At 50.6% G+C, this 19,601-nt stretch overlaps 6 protein-coding genes across 6 annotated transcripts; 5 read left to right on the top strand and 1 right to left on the bottom strand.

Annotated features, from left to right (window-relative positions):
* Positions 1 to 153: 153 nt before the first annotated feature.
* On the top strand, positions 154 to 2,082 carry PFICI_15196 (uncharacterized protein; the record flags this gene model as incomplete). The annotated part of the gene is made up of 6 exons (XM_007843777.1): positions 154 to 217; positions 273 to 338; positions 387 to 509; positions 566 to 1,120; positions 1,220 to 1,555; positions 1,646 to 2,082. 6 exons carry the CDS (start codon positions 154 to 156, stop codon positions 2,080 to 2,082), a joined length of 1,581 nt encoding a protein of 526 aa, XP_007841968.1.
* A 1,388-nt stretch (positions 2,083 to 3,470) lies between these two features.
* On the top strand, positions 3,471 to 4,877 carry PFICI_15195 (uncharacterized protein; the record flags this gene model as incomplete). The annotated part of the gene is made up of 3 exons (XM_007843776.1): positions 3,471 to 3,594; positions 3,673 to 4,048; positions 4,130 to 4,877. 3 exons carry the CDS (start codon positions 3,471 to 3,473, stop codon positions 4,875 to 4,877), a joined length of 1,248 nt encoding a protein of 415 aa, XP_007841967.1.
* Positions 4,878 to 5,746: 869 nt separating this feature from the next.
* Positions 5,747 to 8,084, top strand: PFICI_15194 (uncharacterized protein; the record flags this gene model as incomplete). The annotated part of the gene is made up of 2 exons (XM_007843775.1): positions 5,747 to 6,353; positions 6,433 to 8,084. 2 exons carry the CDS (start codon positions 5,747 to 5,749, stop codon positions 8,082 to 8,084), a joined length of 2,259 nt encoding a protein of 752 aa, XP_007841966.1.
* A 930-nt stretch (positions 8,085 to 9,014) lies between these two features.
* PFICI_15193 (uncharacterized protein) lies at positions 9,015 to 10,758 on the top strand (the record flags this gene model as incomplete). Its single annotated transcript, XM_007843774.1, has 4 exons — positions 9,015 to 9,149; positions 9,257 to 9,847; positions 9,933 to 10,307; positions 10,384 to 10,758. The coding sequence occupies 4 exons, from the start codon at positions 9,015 to 9,017 to the stop codon at positions 10,756 to 10,758; spliced, it is 1,476 nt and encodes a 491-aa protein (XP_007841965.1).
* Positions 10,759 to 11,726: 968 nt separating this feature from the next.
* On the bottom strand, positions 11,727 to 14,615 carry PFICI_15192 (uncharacterized protein; the record flags this gene model as incomplete). The annotated part of the gene is made up of 1 exon (XM_007843773.1): positions 11,727 to 14,615. One exon carries the CDS (start codon positions 14,613 to 14,615, stop codon positions 11,727 to 11,729), a length of 2,889 nt encoding a protein of 962 aa, XP_007841964.1.
* Positions 14,616 to 17,208: 2,593 nt separating this feature from the next.
* Positions 17,209 to 18,419, top strand: PFICI_15191 (uncharacterized protein; the record flags this gene model as incomplete). Its single annotated transcript, XM_007843772.1, has 5 exons — positions 17,209 to 17,245; positions 17,309 to 17,780; positions 17,868 to 17,930; positions 18,089 to 18,221; positions 18,306 to 18,419. 5 exons carry the CDS (start codon positions 17,209 to 17,211, stop codon positions 18,417 to 18,419), a joined length of 819 nt encoding a protein of 272 aa, XP_007841963.1.
* Between the last annotated feature and the right edge of the window lie 1,182 nt (positions 18,420 to 19,601).

Here is a 19,601-nt window from a genome sequence, read left to right as displayed (position 1 = left end):
ACGCAGAGTGTAGACTGACATTCGCAGCTCCATGTCTAGATTTTCACCTATCTAAACCTCTACACTCATCGCCTGATCACAGACCTTGAATACACCACAATCCAAGCTGTGAATTGAGAGACTCCTGATTTTTTTACTTTGATCATATTCAATATGGGCAGTCTATCTTCCCCCAATTCTTTCCAGAATGATAATGTTGATCTTGTGGTCATCGGAGGTTGGTCATATCAACAAGACACGGCTTGCTTGTATTTTTGGCTGATTTGTTGTAGGCGGCCCCACGGGTCTTCTTTCTGCTGTGCTCGCACGCCAACAGGGTCTCACTGTTTGCGTTATTGGTATGTCCGAGTATCAAGTTCAAGAATCAACGGCAAGCTAACGAGCAGAAGACGACAAAGATGGACCGTTGAAGCTGGGCAGAGCAGATGCTCTAAATGCTCGAACCCAGCAGTATCTCGAAGTGGTTGGTGTTCTCAAAGAGCTGCGCTCCAAGGGCATAGAGTGCAATAGTAAGTTCTTATTCCTGGAGGAATCTACACTCGGGCTTCAAGCTCACGACTTCAAGCCAGTTCTACCTTTTCAGAGGGTGTCTTCAAGTCCAGACAGAGTCAATGGTGGACCAGTCTCGAGCATTGTCTGCACAAGAACTTTCTCATGATTGGGCAGCCCGAGGTTGAATCGGCACTCTTGGGCCTTTTCGATCACCCAGTGAGCTACAAGGAGCAAGTAGTCTCGATCTCTGAGGACGATCGAGGTGTCTCGGTCAACACGAGCCTTGGTCGAATTGTCCACGGAAAATACGCCATTGCTGCCGATGGCGCCCGTTCCATGGTACGTAGCAGCCTCGGCATTTCATTTACGGGCACGAAGCCCGAGATGGTGTGGGCAGTCCTGGATACCTTCATTGATACCGACTTCCCTGTATGCTCGGAAATCATCACGTTTCAATTGAACGGACAGTCGCGGGTCTCGTGGATACCCCGGGAACGTGGCATGGCTCGATTCTATATCCTTCTCGACGGGGACATCAACCAGGCCAGAGCGGAACAGTCCATCAGAGACCACATGGCTCCACATCGGATAGACTTTGTCAAAACGGAATGGTTCAGCACCTTTGAGGGTAAGTCAAGCAGTCTTGCGCAACAACGGTGGACAGAGATGATGGTTGTCCGTCTTTTGATCGCCCCGATCCATCCAGTGCTAACACTATAGCGCTCAGTCAAGGAAAGGATAGCTTCCTCTTTCGTCTCCAAGGAGGGCTCCGGCCGAATCATTCTGGCAGGGGACGCAGCCCATGTCCACAGCGTCAACGGTGGACAAGGGCTGAACACTGGGGTAGCTGACGCTTTTGGCCTCGGCTGGCGCATCGCCATGGCTGTGCGCGCTGAGAAGGCTGCCCCAGAAGTGGCAAGTCGCCTTATCAAGAGCTACGATACGGAGCGCCGCTCTGTTGCCCAGGATGTCATTAATGTCGCAGCCAGGCTGGTGCGCGACACCATGCACACTGCCAAGCAGTATGTTGCGACAATCGAGAAGAACGCCGGCTACATCACTGGTAAGTAAGCTTTTTTTTTCTCCTTCATCCAAGCCGCGCGGCTTCGTCCGCAACCTTCTGCGCGTCACTGACTCGACTCCCGCGAACCAGGCATGGGGGTGTCATACGACGGTACAGGGTCTGCACTGATATCAGAGTCCGAACACGGCATCTGGAAGGCTGGAAGGCGCTGTCCTGATCTGGCCCTACTCAAGCCGGGATCAGGGCAGCAGACCCAGTCCGAGCCCCAGAGGCTTTACTCCATTCCCCGGTACGGGCAGTTCTTGATTGTCCAGGTGGGAACTAGCCAAGTTGGTGATGATCAACACCAGTCCCAAGGTGCGGCACTATATCTCACCATTCGCACACCCAATCACGACAACAGCGGACAGGCATGTGGCCTCAGCATAGATGAGAGGCAGGAATTCAGAGCAGACGATGTCAGTGAATCTGACGCCTGTGTCGTTGTTGTTCGTCCGGACATGTACATTGGTTATGTGGGCAATGAGACTGGGGCGGAGGAGTATATTGCCGGTTTCTTGGCGTAAACGGTCTACGAAGTGCTTAGTTGCGAGATTGATAGATGCGGCTGGCAGGAGGCAGTCGGAACATTGAACCACCACTCACGTAATACTGGCACCATGATAACACGATATTTTTGACTTTACTTTTTTTTCATTTTGTCCGAATCCACATTATGTACCAGGGTGGTATGAGGATGCGGCGAGTAGCTGTCGATTAATAATATCTTATATCATGAATTCACAACATGGGGGCTGGGCACATGTACCAACACTACTATGTATGCGCGAATACTACGGTTCAGGTCGTGTAAATGTGTACCTACGTCTCTAGGTTAGCGTAGATGTGCGTTCTGGACCCTTTTCGTTTGTTTATCATCTTGGATCCGGAACTCGATTAGGGCGGGTATCCGAGGCTGGGGGAGGGTTTTCCAGCTTGATTAATAACGTCCGAAGATCGTATCACGACCACTTCCGCGAGGTGCCGTTCCGTGGCCATTGGCCGGACAAACAAAAGCGGAACATGGCGGCCAGATGCCGGCCGACAAAGGGCAATAAGGCGCCTCCTCTTCCACGTATGCGAACTCCTGTAAGGAATATTGCATGTTCAAAATTTTTTTGGTTGCAGGGGTTGCGGCAACCGAGTGTGGAGGCGTATATCTTTAAATTTTTTTTTTGACAATGGGACAGGGTAGGAAATAACCTTTCTCTTGGATATGCCGCTACTGGTGTCTGCGCCGACAGGCTGGTGGGGGGAGGGATGAGACCCCTGGTAATTAAGGTGTGCCCCTGGACCCTTGGCGGGCGAGGGGGACTTGTACAAAGTATTCCGTATTCTGTAATAGCATGCAGGAAGTAGTTAGTATCAGCCGGCCGGCACACAGCAGTAGACCCTTGGACCACAGATGATTGATAACCCTTGAACAAGTGCTCTCTCTCCTCTCTGGTGCTATCGGCATTCGGCCGACTGTACCAAGAAAATCGAATGCAGACCACGTCAGTGAATTCCAGCAAGTTCCCTGCGCCTGTCAAGCAGCTGTGAAGAAAGACCACGCCAGTCTGGACGTATATCCCGGGAGGCGCACGCATGCACACACGAGTCACGATGCTCAAGTCTCCGGACTCTCCGTGACTCGTCTCGTGTTTTGATCGTCGCCGCGCGTGGGATTGATAGGAGTGAGAGCAGGCTGTTATCTTCGGCACATAGCATCAATATCAAGTAATCTGGTATTGCTAATAGTGCGTCATAAACGTCAGTCAGGGCATTCGGTGTCCACAGGGGGAAATAGGAGACAGAAAAGGGTTGCATGTCAAACACTGCCTATCTCTATCACCTGCAGCTTGGACACGAGGAGAAGAGCCAGGAAGAATACCTACATCCTCCCCAACCCCCAACCCCCAACCCCAGACAGACCATGGCCGACGCCAAATCAGAGGCAGACGTGTCGGCGTTGCAAGCTCCAAGAACAATCCCCAACGGAGGGGCTCAGGCATGGCTCCAGGTCCTAGGCGCCTTCTGTATCTACTTCAATACTTGGGGTCGGTTGTTTTCTTGTTCCCTAGCACCAATGCTGGCAAGCAAGTGAAGGCGTTGTCAAGGCTAACATGATTCTACAGGACTCTTATCCAGCTACGGCAGCTTCCAGACTTTTTACGAAACTGATCTGCTCAAATCCAGGACTCATTTCGAGGTGTCGACTATCGGATCACTGCAGAGCTTTCTACTGGTCTTTTTGGGGTTCCTCAGCGGTCCTGTCTACGATGCAGGCTATGCGCGACATCTTCTTACGGCAGGATCGTTCCTAATCGTTGTCGGCACCATTGCTCAGAGCTTTTGCTACGAGCTGTGGCACCTTTTACTTGCCCAGGGACTATGTATCGGTATTGGATGTGGGTGTCTTGCAGTGTTGAGTGTCGCTATACCGGCTCTATGGTTTAACACAAGACTGCCCCTGGCGAACGGAATCGCAGCGGCAGGGAGTGGACTGGGAGGGTAAGAAGGCGCGCACTCTTTTTCTCTTTTCCTTGTCTCCAAAACGGGCCATGTCTTTCTTCTTTACTGACCTCAGCCAAGGGTGGTCTATCCGGTCCTGATCCGTAATCTTCTCCCCTCGGTGGGCTTTGGGTGGACCGTACGGGCCATTGCACTCATTATCCTGGTTTTGCTCGGGTTTTCCATGTGCGTGGTTCGGATACCGCAGTCTTCCAAACAGCGGCGGCGGTTCATAGATCGCGCGTCACTGAGCGATTGGCCGTACGTTTTGTTCGTCCTGGGTTGCTTCACAGTCTTCCTGGGCATGTACACGCCTTTCTTCTATGTTCAGAGCTATGCCATAGAAGGCACGGGTACATCCTCCGACGTTGCCTTTTATATTGTCACGGCCATGAACTTAGCCTCGATTCCGGGGCGTATCATTCCAGGACTGCTGGCTCAACGCCTCGGGCCGTTGAACATGATCGTTGGCACCAGTGTGGCCCTGGCAGCATGCGGACTCGGTTTGTTAGGCGCTCGCACAACGGTGAGCGTCTTTGCCGTGTCTATTCTCTACGGCCTCTTCACAGGCTTGTTCTTTGCCTTGCAACCAACAATATTCGTGCGCCTTACGGGAGACATGAAAGTTCTTGGCACGCGGTTCGGCATGGCCTTCACGGTCATGTCGGTGGCCCTTCTATTCGGCTCGCCCATCAGTGGTGCTCTACAGGATAGATATGGATATAACACATCTTGGGCTTGGGTCGGGGCGACGATTTTAGCCGGCGGCGCAATCATTCTGGCTGCGAAGACGGTACAGTGCCGAGGGGATCTCAGGAGAAAGTCTTGAGCGTTCACACTTTTGCCACAATCAGTCGGCCTCCTTTTGTCTTTCAAAGGCACTCGCCAGCGTACCTAGCCTCCCTCCCTACTACCTTTTTCAGCAGTTTCTGCGGTTTATTTGCATGTCACCACGACATGGAAAATAACATGCAGTGACACAGAGCAAATAATACAGGCGTACTCTTATTAAGCTTTGGTGCAGTACCGATGTGATTTACATAAAGTTTTGCCTTGCACCATGTTGCCAAAATAAGTAGTACTAACCAGAGATTTGCACTAACAATGCCCCAGCACTTTCCTAGTACCCAGGTCTAAACACAGGGCCTAGGTACATATTTAGCTCGTCTGCCGGGACCTGCCAAACTTTAAAAAAAAGGAAGAGATAGACAGAGGAAAAAAACTACCGTACCTGCTCTGGATTACACCTTGTATGAGGGGCACCGGCGCAGGCGACGCTAGACTCTATGCAGGTACGATGACGCTAACAGCACGACAGATATTGACAAATAATGACCGACATCTCACCTGGCTCGTCATTTTTGTGCCCTTACGTCACTAATCTTGGGTAAGTTACCCAAGGTTAGACATGAATGCGCTGGCACAGAGACAGACAGACGATGGCTACATCGTGATCTGGAGAAACATGGTCGCGCCGCATCACTTTGCGCCTCATTTTCATCTCCGCCGGCCTGGACACTAACATTGCCTTTGCTCCTTCTTCTACTGTAGGGTTGTTTATGTTTCTTTTTTTTTTCCCCTCATCAAGTGTAAACATTCTTATTCTTCATATGACCATGACTTGGAGGAAAACCATAAGAAGCAGCAAGACGGACGCACTCAACTACGACAACTAGGTGGCCGGCGGCTCGTCTAGCCATGGCGCCAAACCCTATTATTATTTCCCGCAAACCGGTACCCAGGTCTGCACAGCCAAATGCTCGCGACTCATCATCATCGTCGTCGTCGTCGTCGCCGTCGTCATCACCAAGGCGTGACGGCGACAACTCAGGCCACGTCAACACTCTCTTGGCCACCTCACTCGTAATCATACTCGTCGCAAACCTGTCATGGGCACGCCGCTGGCTATTGTCAGGCGCAGCCATCGAGTCGCTTCTCGTCATCTATGCCAACGGCCATCGCAATAGGATTCTGCCGACGGTACCCTTGTGGACACTGCTCTCTACCCTTAATCTCATCTATGCAATCTGCTCTACTTCATGGCTGCTTCATGCCTTGTTTGCAGTCACTTGCTATGTCGCTGTCCTGCTCACCAGTCTGGCGCAGTTCCCTACTGTCGGCACTGTCTGTCGTAAAGTCTTAAGGAGAACCCTGGGACAAGATCCTCACTTTATTAGAGACCAGCTGGCCTTATTCAACCTGCCGGCCCTGGAGATTGACACGGAAGTGAATGGCCTGTTTGTGATTAGGGGTGTCACGATCAGTTTCTCGTCTCTCACCATTATCGCCCACGGCATAGAAGTTGGTATGCGTGTCCGAACCCATTTCCCCCTTTTGGTTGTGCCTCCCTTCACTTGTCTTGAAATCTGACTCTCTGTGAACAGGAATCAAGCTGACCAAGGATATTGAACTGGCCATTTGCGTTGATCAAGTCGTCGTGAGCCTTTTTCGCCGCATCGAAATCGGAGACGTGTTCGCCAATGTCAAGGGCGGCCAGTTCGAGATGACATTTGGCGAAGTCGACGAGGACGCCGTGGATGATAATGTCAGTGTCGACAGCATCTTTCTCGGTGATACGCCATTGCTACGGGCAGCCACCGCTGGGTCTGGAAGTTTCAAGGACCGTCCAAAACTCAGATCATCTCTCACCGGCGCTAGCTTCATGCGTGACACATCGGCACAGGATGGGTATCAGAGCATGACCAAGCTATCCCCCGACGATGAACTTGCCGACAAGGAGTACCGGAAAAGGCTTGCAGATATTCGCACCTCTAGCACCATCTACCAATCCCGCCAGCAAGCCCTGAAGAGAGCTCTTGAGGATCCAGATGTCAAGCTCAACAACGACAACGATATACGAGCGGCCGTGTCGGCGGAACTACACGGCTTCCCATCCATTGCACACCCCCCTTTACGCTCGGTACGGGTCACCACGCTCCAGACTCTATCCCCGCCATACATGCGCCGATTCATGCATCGTCTCCCTTTTCTTCTGAGGCTTCTCTTGGCACCTCTCAGCTACTTTCATCCGATCAGCTTTGCATCTATCAACGCAGCTGGCTCTGGACAGTGGCTGTCGGAGCTTCTGAAGCAGGAAATCTTCAAACAATACATGGAGACAAGCTCTGAGCTCCGAAGGCTCCATCGAAGAGTCTCGACTTGGCTGGCCGATGCCACATTCTGCCTGCAGCTGACCGACATTGATGCTCTAGGGTCCGTTCCCCTGAGCTCAGCATTTGACATTGTTGCATACCTAAAGTTTGACGACGTCATGGCTTATCGAACGACACAGCCATCTGGCGCTGTAACTCAGGTGGTTCGTCTGGGTGGCGCCGACGCCACTTTCACCATCCCTTCCTTCCTGCTACCCCACCATGAACATCTACTACCTCCAAAGCCTGCGCCATCCGACGAAGAGAGGCTCAAGGTCGAGGTGGCCGAGGCAGACGGAGTACCCAAAACAACCCAGGCAAAGAATGATCTCGACAAGGCACAAAAGGATGAATCGTCCATTGCCATGAGTGTCCACGCCAGCCTGCCGGCAACTTTTGACCAAACTCTGTTGAACTTCATTGCCGCACTTGTCAAGGCAACCAAGATTGTAGAGATTGAAAAGGAGATTGCTGAAGTCGAACAGAGGCGCGGACGGAGCAATACCAATAACAGCCTCCCAAACTCGCCAGACTCGGACACGGAGAGTGTTCTGTCAGAAAGTCCGACAAAACCCAAACTCGGCTTCAAGGAGGTGGCTGGATTCAAGGTCATGGCGCATAACATCAGACAGAATCTAAAAGACGGTTCGTACAACACTTCAATCAAGGAGTTCGCCAAGGAACTGCACCAGAACACCAAGGACGGTATGAAGAAGGCCGTCGTGGGTGGGCTCGTGAACGATCGCTGGATCGCCAAAATCGTCGGTAAGACGGCTGCCGCACTGCAGAAGGCACAAGGTGACGTTGGTTATAGCGGGGGTATTCCGATTCCCCTGGAACCATACCGAGGGCCAGAAGACCTTCCATCGAAGCTACTACCATAAATGCTTCTTTATCGAGCGTACGAATCATAGTAATAAGTGATACCCATACAATACTATCAATTTAATATACTAAGTCTGTGTGCCTATACTCCTCGGATCTCCTGCACACCACGCCTAGTTGGGATCAAGCCGTGCCACTTGCACAAGTCATCTCATCCATGGCAGCAGCCCTCTATCTACCCTTCTCATGACCTGGTGACTGCAAGTGATCGCTGTTGAAGGCCTTTGAGAACCGATCCAGTATCGCACAAGCCAGCAACGCAGCTAGGTCGGCCTTGACAATGGGTTCCAGTCCGGTCCGGCCTGGTCCCCATAATCGCCGCAGTTGCGTGCAATGGCGTCATCATCGCCCCGGTCATCTGCATCTGTTCAAAAACAAATACGTTCTAAGTGTGCATATATACCTAGTATATATTTAAGTGTGTTTTCCTCATGCTCCTATTTTGTCCAAGGGAATAAATGTAAACAAGCCTAGCTTTGCGTGCACCTGTACACGGAGTACCAGGTGACTTTTTTCCCCCCCCTTTTCCCGAAATTGTTGCGAGCGTAAGTATAGGAAGTCATATAGCCGGTGCTTTACAACATGAGACCCTCGATAGGTGTGTCAACTTACGGCCCTATCCCGTGCAAGCCGCACGGTATCTCGCATGTATGCAGCGGAGGAGCCCTATACGTGATTGTACTACATCTGGCGTCATCAAGCCCCATTCTTATCAATATGCGACCTCGGAATTCCTTCCCATAGGTAGACATAGAGAGGCGGATGCGCATATGCGTGAAAAACGTTGACTATATAGACAACGAGCAGAAGAAGAGTCGGGGCCAGACTCATCGTCTCTCCGTCTGTCGGCAGACCTAGACAAGCCAAAGTTTCAAAAAGCTCAGCACTGAATAACCCTCCCCTGATTCTAAGCACTATATCAAAAGAATATGACGCGCCAATATCGTCGTGTTGCAGTCATAGGAGCCGGTCCTGCTGGCGCCATTGCCACGGATGCTCTTGCAAAAGAGCAGGCTTTTGACACGATTCGTGTTTTCGACCGCCGCAGCGGCATAGGGGGCACTGTATGTGAATTATCTCCAAGAGACGATACTGGAAGAGTGGACTTGGATATCACAACTCTTCTGTTTAACATTTAAATGTATTACGCTGACCAGCTCAAACCCCATAGTGGATCCATACACCGCATCTGCCGGCCTCGATTCCCTCCTTGGAGGAGATCCTGAATGGAACTGCAGACAAGACGATTGTCGTTCCAGAGATTCTGCCGACAGTCACTCCGGTGTCTGAGGAAGTCAACAGCCACCAGCTCCGGTTCTCGGACACGGCCATCCATGAAAACTTGCACAGTAACATTACGCCCGAGATCATGTCGTTTTCCACCTACCCCTTTCCTGATACTCTATCTCCTCGCACTCTAAAGGAATACGGGCCTCAGGCACCCTTTCGCCACCACACAATTATCAGAGACTGGGTTGAGAATATCTTCAGATCCAACGGACATGATAAACTGGTGGAGCTCAACACTACGATTGAGCGCGCCGTTAAACAGGCGGAAGAATGGAACCTGACTCTTCGGAAAGAAGTCAGCGGGCGCAATTATTGGTGGAGAGAGAAATTTGACGCTCTTGTTGTGGCCAGTGGTCATTATAACGTTCCATGGTTTCCAGAAATCAAGGGTTTGCTCGAGTGGGATAAGACATATCCTGGCAGCCTGGTGCACAGCAAACATTTCAAGGGCCCAAAGAATTTCAAAGGCAAGGTAAGTGAAGTGCCATACAGCCACCATACTCATCCGCATATCGATCCGGGTTATGTGACACTTAGGTTGACGCTGGGTATTCTAGAGGGTCCTCGTTGTCGGGGGATCGGTCTCGTCTCATGAGATCATCCACGAGATCCTCGATGTAGCTCAAGCACCAGTATACGCGGCGGTCAGAGGCGATCCCATTCCCGCCTTTGGCTGGATCCCTTTTGAGCATCCGAGTATAGAGGTAAGGAAGCAGATAAGCCGCCTAGACGCGGGGACGGGACGGGTACACTTTGCCGATGGATCCCATCTGGACAAGATAGACCATATTGTCTTTGGGACAGGCTACACTTTCAGCTTCCCCTTTCTGCCGCATGTTCAGCAGCGTATAAGCAAAGCCTACCGACGACTTCCGGGTGTCTGGCAGCATACATGGGATATCGAGGATCCATCTTTGGCTTTTATTGGCATGGTATGTAATCGCTCGCTCCCGGCCTTTCGGTCACGTTCACAACTTTGTCCTCGGATGTGCTGACGGCTGTGGCCAGCTTGGTGGGGGGTTCACCTTTCGTGCCTATGAATACCAGGCAGTGGCTGTTGCTAGACATCTGGCTGGCCGGGCACGACATTCTCTGCCGCCCATTTCCGAGCAGTTGGAGTGGGAACGTGCTCGAGTTGCAGAAAAGAAGGGCGGTAAGGATTACTACTCCATTGCTCCTAACTATAAGGAGTTTTTTGACTTCTTACGTGGTTTTGCTGGCGATCCTGTCGAAGGCACAACGGGACGAAAGCTGGAACCATTCGGGAAAGAATGGCTCGGTCTGTGGAGTGGAATGGTCAATCACCGAATCGGCGCTTGGACAAGAAAGAAGAAGAGGGCCGAGGATCAATTGGGTCTAGACAATATCAAAGCAAAGCTATAGTCAGACGGGGAGCATTGCCGTGGGCTTCCATGGTATTTGCCATTTCTTCCCACTTTGCTTCCGTTGCGCACAAAACGCTCAGTTTACTGGCGTATCAACGAATTTCATACCATCGAAAGATGAGTCTACATGTAGTCATGACATCTGTCAAATACAAGCATCATGTTAGCAAGAACTACACATTAGATTATGAAACTCGAATCAAAATATCTGATTCCGCCAGGTGTTTTTATTTTTGTGTTTATTTTTCTATTTACTCGATTTGTGACGACTCGCTCTCCTTGGTCGTCTGCCCTGACTGAGTGATCCCTCGCCAGAAGACAGCACACTTCCATGCACTCGTCCTCTCGCTCTAGATGCAGCTGGTATACTAAGGGATCGCGCAATCATGTGCCGGTGCCCTAACCAACTAACTGCGTCCTTTTCGAGGCCACTGGCCCATTGCCGCGCTCATCACCTGCTGCTGCGCTCATCCAAGTCGTACCAACTGAATGGTTCAATGTACTGTAACAAGAATACACTCGTGAATATTGGGGTATTATGTGTAGCCTTTTTCCGCCTAATTTTTTGGGGGGGTGGGGGGGAAGGGGGACCTTGATCATAACCGCGTCTGAAACTTTTCTCGCATCTCGACATCCGCGGACCTCAACCGATGGGACCGTTCGTTTTTGTGAATTCACCTTGAAACCGAGGTGATTTATGTGTATGAAAGGATATCAAGAACACCTAGAAACACCAAACGCAATGCCGCCACAAAATCAGAGCTCGGGCCTGTGAGATCGAGCCCGAAGCATGATGATGATGAAAACAAACTATGCCTAAGAGCCGTCATGCCATGCAATGCAAAAAAGACAAAAGACAAAAGAAAAACAAGCTCAAATCATTCCCTCGCCTCAGTGTTGACTTCCGTGGTATGATGGCTATCTCACGTCATAACAGGCTGTATGAGCAAACCTCCAACCTGGGGCCTAGACCATCGACTCATGGAGTCTTGGCTCGTAAGCCGGCATCTGTGGCGCCTCGTCTGTTGTGCCAAATTGGGGGATCCACTTGCGGGCCAGGTTGGGTAATCCTGCGCCATTGGGCTGGATAACCTTCTCTTGCCAGTTCAGTACGTCCCATGGATCCGCTACATCGTGACGCCGGGAAGCTGAGAGACGTTGTTGGATCTCATCCGAACCTGGAACAAGGCGCGCGCGAACAGCTTCCACGGCACGTAGGCGTCGAGCCTCTCGTTCGGCGACAACAAAAGTCAGGGCATTATGCCGATCCTGAGCGGTGTTCCAAGCTTGTGCATTGATACTCTCGGAAGCCAGCACGTAGCGGAGGTCTTCAAAAGGAAGATTCAGCAAAATCCTTGACAAAAGAGCAGAGCACTTGGCTGGTTCGCGAGGGGTTGCTCCAATACCCTCTTCGGGAACATCCGCCGGAAGGTCGCCAAATTTGATGGCCGATAGGCGATTGCCCTTGGAAAGTTTACGGACAGAAGTGCCACGGGCAATAGCAGGTGCTGATTCTGCGGGTGCCTGGATGGCGGCGGCGGCGGCGGCGGGTATGCGAGAGAAGTAATGTGTATCAGTCACAGTAGTATCGAGGTTGAAATTGGGAGGAAACTGGGTGATGAGAAAGCTTGTAATAGACATCATGAGAATCCTGACGTCACGGCCATACGCGAAGTCAATGTCGGTATAATCAACGCCATCCTCTCCAATGAAGTGGCGGTGCGATGCACCTTCGAGAGCAAAGGAGAGTGCCTCCTCAATGGTGTGCCATTGGACCATGTCGGCAGCAATCTGTAGTCCTCGCAGCAGTACATCACTCATCTCCAAGGAATGGCCGGCGGCAGCATAGCCAAGACAGAACCTGAACTGTGCAATATTGACCACACCAAAATCGGTACCATTGGCGTTGAAAGGAGGTGTGAACAGAGGATGTAGATAGAGTCGTTGAACAGCCATGAACCAGGAATCTGACGTCAGGTATCGATCAGTTGCATTGAAAGTGATGATATGGGATCCAGCATCAGATGCTCTGGCGATCATGATAGACTGCTTGAGAGCTGGGCTGCGGGCCAGTATCAGTTTGTGAGCATTGATCTTCGCCGGCGACTGAGTAGCATCTGGGAATCTGAGCTCTAATATGCAATCCGCCAACTCGGCTGAGTTGAACTGAGTCTGGAAGAACATAACACTGTCCAGGAGCTCCGCATCCATGTTTGGCGGGCGCGGGAAGTGCTGAGGCGCAGCGAATGGTGGCATTGGGTGAATACCATGTGGGCGGCTGTTTCTAGGGTCACGGTCGAACACATGACCATTAGGACGAAACGAGGCGATATTATCAGGACCGCTGAAGTCGCCTGAAGCGTGGGAACCGTGAAAGCTATGAGGTGTCGGAGGCTCAAAGTGGCTGGCGTTCGGGGGGTAACCGTCCAGCGGGGCTCGGTGAACCGACAGAGGAGCGGGAATGGGTATATACGAGTCGATGCTAGTCATGTTATCGGGACCTGGTCGGAGTGGCGTGATAGGAGCGGCATAGTTTGTGCCGTTATTATCGACATGACTGGTATGGATATGTTGACCATTGGGAGGCATGTACTTGTGTCCATCAACGGCGACTCCACCAAGCAAAGGTCGGTGGAGAGGCGGCGGCGGCATGAAAGCTCCCGAGGCAGGAGAAGGAGTATGCGAATCCGGAGTTGGAACTCCACCAAACAGGACACCATTTCCATTGGCATGGGCGTAATGATGAGCGTAGAGTGTAGTAGGATGAGGGACGTGATGAACTGCAGTGTCGGTCCCGTTTGCCTTGAATATAGGATGACTCGATGCGTGAGGGTCCGTCGAGTTCCCCGAGCTGTCAGCATGGTAAGACGGAGCAATTGCAGCAGCTTCGTTGGCAGCTCCTAATGAAAGCAAGTTAGTTTGTTGTTTTGAAGGGCATCGCGGCAAAGCAGACAGAACCAGTTGAGTTCCGCGAGGGATGTGAGCATTACCATTGGACAGCTCGCGGGGAGGCAGGCTGGTGGGAACCTCGACATCACCCACAATGGAAGGGGCATTTGAGGCATGGACGAAAGCCGATGATGATGCTGAGGTGGGGTCGTTCGAATTATGGTTGAGGGCAAAGTTGGCGAAGCCGTTGGTAAGATGCTCTGCACGGATGGCTTGTTCATTCTCGGGGACAGAACCATACCCACTCGAGATGGTAGTATCGACAATACCATTAGGAGTTGAAGGCAGTTGATTGCGATAGTGGCTGCTGTTGTCGTGATCGTCGCCATTGTGGTGAGGGTCAGTGGTTGCGGCGGCAGCAAGGGCGGGCTTCTCCACGGGAGTGCCGTTAGCATTGACATTGAGCTCGTTTTGTTTGCTGCGTCTCGGTCTCTGGCGATGTATGGCTGTCTCGTCGGCGACAGCGGCGGCAGTTTGGTGGTCAATGAGCGCGGCTTCGAGAGAGGCTACAGGCGGGCGGCCGGAGGACGAAGTGGCAGGGGAAACAACATGTCGTGAAGCGTTGTGGCTACCATTGAAGCGGTTGCTGGCGGCGTTGTTGGCGTTGCCGCTACCATTGCTGCTGCTGTTGCTGCTGCCGCCGATGATCTTCTTGGTGCTCGAAGTCTGTCGCTTGATCATGGGCAACGGAATGGCAGGCACGACAGCAGGACGGGAGACAGGTGCTGCTGCTGGGCCGGCGGCGGCGGCGGCGGCGGCGGCACGCGGCTTCTTCGCGATGGCAGAGGCAGCTTGAGAGGCAGGGACAGAGGCAGCAGATCCAGAGCTAGCGGTGGTGGTTTGCTGGCGCTGGTGCTGCTTCTGCGGCTGCTGCTTGGCGGCCTGACCACCCTTTGAGGGCGCCATGATCGGGGGGAGGAACGACGATGTTGGGACCGTCAATCAGGCAGTCCAAGGCTGGCAAGTTTCTGGGTGGTGATGGAAGGGAGATTGGATCTTGAGAGCTGTTTGCAAATAGACAGCTCACTGGGACTGCTAATTTTTTGGAGTCCGAAATCCGGGGAGTGGGATTGGGGAGGCACGAGCGTCTTTCGATCCCTTGCGGGCGGGCGGTGGATGGGCTTGGAGGGGGGAGGGAGGATGGGGGGGGGACCAAAAAAAAAATTGGTTGGCGACCGTTTGGGACGTTTGACAGCCGCACCCGAGGGCAAGGAAGGCGACGGCGCAATTCAGTGATGGGACGAAGAGGGAGAAAGCCAGCTCAGGTTCTGCATACATACATGCGCAGGCAATCAATATGCGAGCAGTCTTTCAAGTTGCATAGATCTTCTATTTCTCTTGTCCGATGTTAATTATCATCACTTCTCCCTTGGGGGTCAAGAAGGCGGCTTGATTTGCTTTGAGCCGACCGTCTTCCATCTATCTATCTACGTACAATTTTTTTTTTCCCATGCTCCTTCCCTTGTTTAAAGAGTGGGGCATCTGGTGTTTGTTTCGAGGTACGAAGTACTTAGGCGCTACGCAGTAAGCTTGAGTTGTAGTGCATCACTACTGGCTGATTGATACATCCATGGATCAGTTAACACTGAAATCCCTTAAAGTGTCCATCAATGTCCATTATTTTCATCCATGTTCCATTGATCAATGGGCCATGTGAGTTAATACCTAGGCCCGCAAGCTTTTTGTTCTCTTCCCTTTATTTATACTGCACTTGGATGCAAGAAAGGTAGGTCTTGCTTGCAAATGTAACCTTTGTAATATTCTTGATCGTCTGTTGCCTGAGGTGCTTCATAAACTGCAATACTGTCAACATGGGTTCGATGCCCGTTTGGATCTAAAAGCCTCCTCTCACCAGCTCCCAAAGTGATAATAAGTAAGGCAAGCTAGGCAGAGGAACTCAACACCTTGTGTAAAACAAGCAACACGAGCACTGACATTTTCAATCCAGACATGCTATAACCCACTAGACTTCACCTCGTACATCCAGAGTCTAGTGCAAGTCTTGATAAATACGTGTAACCAGGCACATGGGAGAGGAAACCCGTGTCGACCGTTCAAGGCATTTCGGTATTGCACCGCAATTTTGAAATTAATTATAAGCATTGCTAATTCGAAATGCAAAAGTTTGACATATCGGGGCCCGCCCAATTGCACCCAGCCGTATCTTAAACACCTTAAATCACCGTACCAGCCGCCTCAGGCTGCTCTTTACATGCATGCCTACATGTAGGTTACCTACATTACCTACACATGTACCTAACTTGAAAGGTAGGTCCCTCAGCCACTGTAATACCTCCAGGCACACAATGCCTTTTTTTCCCCCCTCCACTTGTAGTCTGCTTCCATCACGATGGTTGAGTCTTGACAAGGTTGACTATAATGATTGAGGGCCCATGATGCCACCAGAGCATCAATTGGAGCCCAAATTAGATCATGGAACATGAAATTTGTTTGTGATAGCAGATACAGACAGATCATGTACATTGCTTGCGCACTGCCTCCGTTGCAAACCATGTCGGGATTCGAGGGGTGCTTTAGAGGTTAAACATGGCATCATCCCGAAACCTTGATATTGGTGCTTCGGCCACCGCGAGCGTACAGAGTTACCAATCATCCGTTATTCCTCCTCCTCCTCCTCCTCCTCCTCCTCCTGCTTCTCTTCTTTTTTTTTTTTTTTTTTTTTTCTCCTGAAATTGAAAACTGGCTGGCAATTGGCGGCCGGTCTGCATTTGATCCTGACGGTCAATGTCGGAACTTGAATTGAGTTGCTCGCAATTCAGTGTGCTCTTCCGAGCAGATGTTCCAGCATACAAACGAAAACACCAATCACGTATGATTTCAAAGCCAAATGCAGTAAAGACATTTGAAACCAACCACTAGACATCTTATACAGAGTAGATAGATCAACACTACGTAACGCCACCAACCCATGACTCGTTCGCACCGTTCCCTCGTCGATCTGTGCTGACCCCTCCTCACATTCACCTCGCGGACCTTACCTATGTACCCTCCAAAACTAATAGTATTACCCCGCGCTACTTTCTATATCCGCAATATCGCCATATTGACATAGGTACTGTATAGTGACAAAAATGATGGGGCCACGCTGACGATGGTACCGAGTCCGACCACATACTATCATACCCGCCGACCTAGATTTGCAAGCGGACTTAAGAGAAAACAAACGCCGGGCTGTTACAAGCTCCATAACGGGTCAAGAAATACACATGGATCTCTATCGGCCGAGAAGTGAACAAGGTCGAGTATTTGGCATGCAATTGACACCAGAATATATCAATTGTAAAGAGAGAAAAAAAACATAAATCGAGAGTAAATTCCACCCGTTTCTTTGGCGCAATTCATATTCCCTTCTTCTTTCAACCTGCAGTTGTTCAGTCTTATCCTGCCAATCGCTTTAGTCAATCCTTTGTCCAAGTGCAAACCACATACTAATCCAAGATACTCGAGCAAAGAAAACTTGTCCGCTATCGTCTTCGACATGTCTTCTGAAAAGGATATCGTTCTCGTAACTGGTGGTGAGTGTTTGTTCATTCCCTACTTCTTCTGCTTCTGCTTCTAAATGCAGATCTCTTGTGCAGGCAACACGGGTCTAGGCTGGGAGATTGTCCGCGCATTAGCTGGCACTTCTACTGCATATGAAATCATCATTGGCTGTCGAACGGTCGCCAAGGGGGAAGAGGCCATCACAACTATCAAGCAAGCACAACCCAAGACCACGTCTTCTTTCAGCACCCTGCAAGTCGACTTGTCCTCCGACTCTTCGCTCGAGCAAGCAGTCGAGCATATAACATCCAAGTATGGACGACTGGATGTGCTGATCAACAATGGCGGCGCGGCCTTTGATCAAGATATTGCCAGCGGCCGTTCAAGCATCAGAGATGCTTTCAACAACAGCTGGGATACCAATGTGTCCGGCACTCATGTCTTGACCACGCTGTCTGTCCCACTATTATTGAAGTCCATGGATCCACGTCTCCTCTTCATCACGAGTGGCACGTCCTCTCTCGCGGAGACGGAAATGATGGACAATGATATGCACAAGCGGCTGAAGTAAGTCATCCTTGCATGAGCATCATTCTCTTTGTCGATTGAGGCTTCTTCTCCCATGGCTGCCTGGCTAACCCGAGCAACCATTAGTGCCTCGCCACCTGCTGGCTGGCCTAAGCCGCCCATCATGAGCCACATGGCTTATCGCAGCAGGTTAGTGATCAATACTTGATTCCTCCCTTATTAGCACGTCCTGTTGGGCTATGAATTAGAAATACCTTTGTCTGTGATTCGATGCGTGCCGTCTTTCACTTGAAGTGGCTCATCCACGATAGGAAAAGAGTAATGATTGACATTCCTGCGTGAAATAGCAAGACTGGGCTCAATATGCTCATGCGTGAGTGGAGGAGACTGCTTTTGAATGACGGTGTCAAAGTCTGGGCTATCAGCCCAGGCTTCCTGGCTACCGGCCTAACCGGCGCAGGTGCAGAGAAGTTGAAGCAGGTAAGAAGCAATTCCTTGATGCTGGCGGAGCAGCATCGGGACTCAGCCAAGGGGAAATCTACTCGAAGACTGACACTCACACAGATGGGGGCACTGGAACCATCAGTAGGTGGCGAATTTGTTAGGGACGTTGTTCAAGGCAAACGAGATGAGTATATGGGCAAGGTCATTCGAAGAAATGAAATACAGCCTTGGTAGACGTCAAGTATTCTCTACAACGATTCACTAGTAATTCATACATTACATTCTATCCAAAACATTTTCTCGCGAACGATAAAATTCGATCGAGTCATCCGATCTTCTAGGGCCATATATGTAGGTTCGTTGTTGTTGGGAAATGGATGTGTCTTCACTCGTCGCTCATTAAGAGATACTGGACTGGCCAAGGAGAATTACATGTACTTGATCCAATGGATTCAAAGGAATAAAGCGGATCACATGCACTTATAAGTTGCACTGTTCTACATGCCATCAATAATAACATGTGTAAGAGCAACGAGGGCTACAGATGGGGAGACTTATCTCCAGAACAATTAGAATGCAAACAAGGCGACAGGTTTACATATATTCGATAGGCCTGAGGCACTCCAATCACGAATTACGGTTCTTAACGACACTCCGTCATTCTTTTCCTTTACATGGTGCCAGATTTTCTCACTGGAATGTTGACCGATGACTAAGATCGTGGCAGCAACGTTGAACAGTCCTGTGTGTAAAGTCCAAAGGTATTATAAACAAAGGGATCAATTCCAAATTTTGTTTACAGGACACAGTTGAGCCTCTTGAATACGCGACATGACTGAGAAGAGTGAGATGTGAAGATACGAGAAACATTTCTAATTCAAACCAACAAGTGCCCTTCAAACACAAAAACTAGACAGTGGAAATCGCCGATCGAAGGGGGGAAACACATTAAAAAAAAAAAAAAACCAATCTAGTCATTCAAATCAATAGCTTTGCCAAATGCTAGTTGAATAACAAGTGGGGAGCTGCTAAAGAGGCAAACTCATCTTGCCCGAGCATGTAATTGGCATTTCGTACATCGTAGATGTCGCGACGACGGTAATTTACTATGTTTGATTTTCGCAGTTGGTTGAGTTCGGGCACATATAATTTGCAAATACCGTTGGCTGGCCTAATCCGGCATGGACATTGGCCCCATATAAGGGCCTGACATTTCCTATGGGCTTTTGAGCGGCCACGTTCATTCTGTTCTAGAGCTTTATTCTGCTCACCAGGGGTATAGTAGTTGCAGACCGAGAACCAAGGTGGAATTCTGCTATCGGTGTTGTTGAGGCCAGTAGTGGAGCAGTCCTGTGTATGGCAGCCAACAGAGGTAGTAGAGTCCCACTACAAGATCGAGGAGATTAGTGTTTTATT

This window comes from Pestalotiopsis fici (genome assembly GCF_000516985.1).
Source record: "Pestalotiopsis fici W106-1 unplaced genomic scaffold PFICI_Scf_16, whole genome shotgun sequence".
NCBI classification, from domain to species: domain Eukaryota; kingdom Fungi; phylum Ascomycota; class Sordariomycetes; order Amphisphaeriales; family Sporocadaceae; genus Pestalotiopsis; species Pestalotiopsis fici.
The sequence above is the reverse complement of the archived record's forward strand: the minus strand, read 5'-3'. Positions and strand labels throughout refer to the sequence as shown.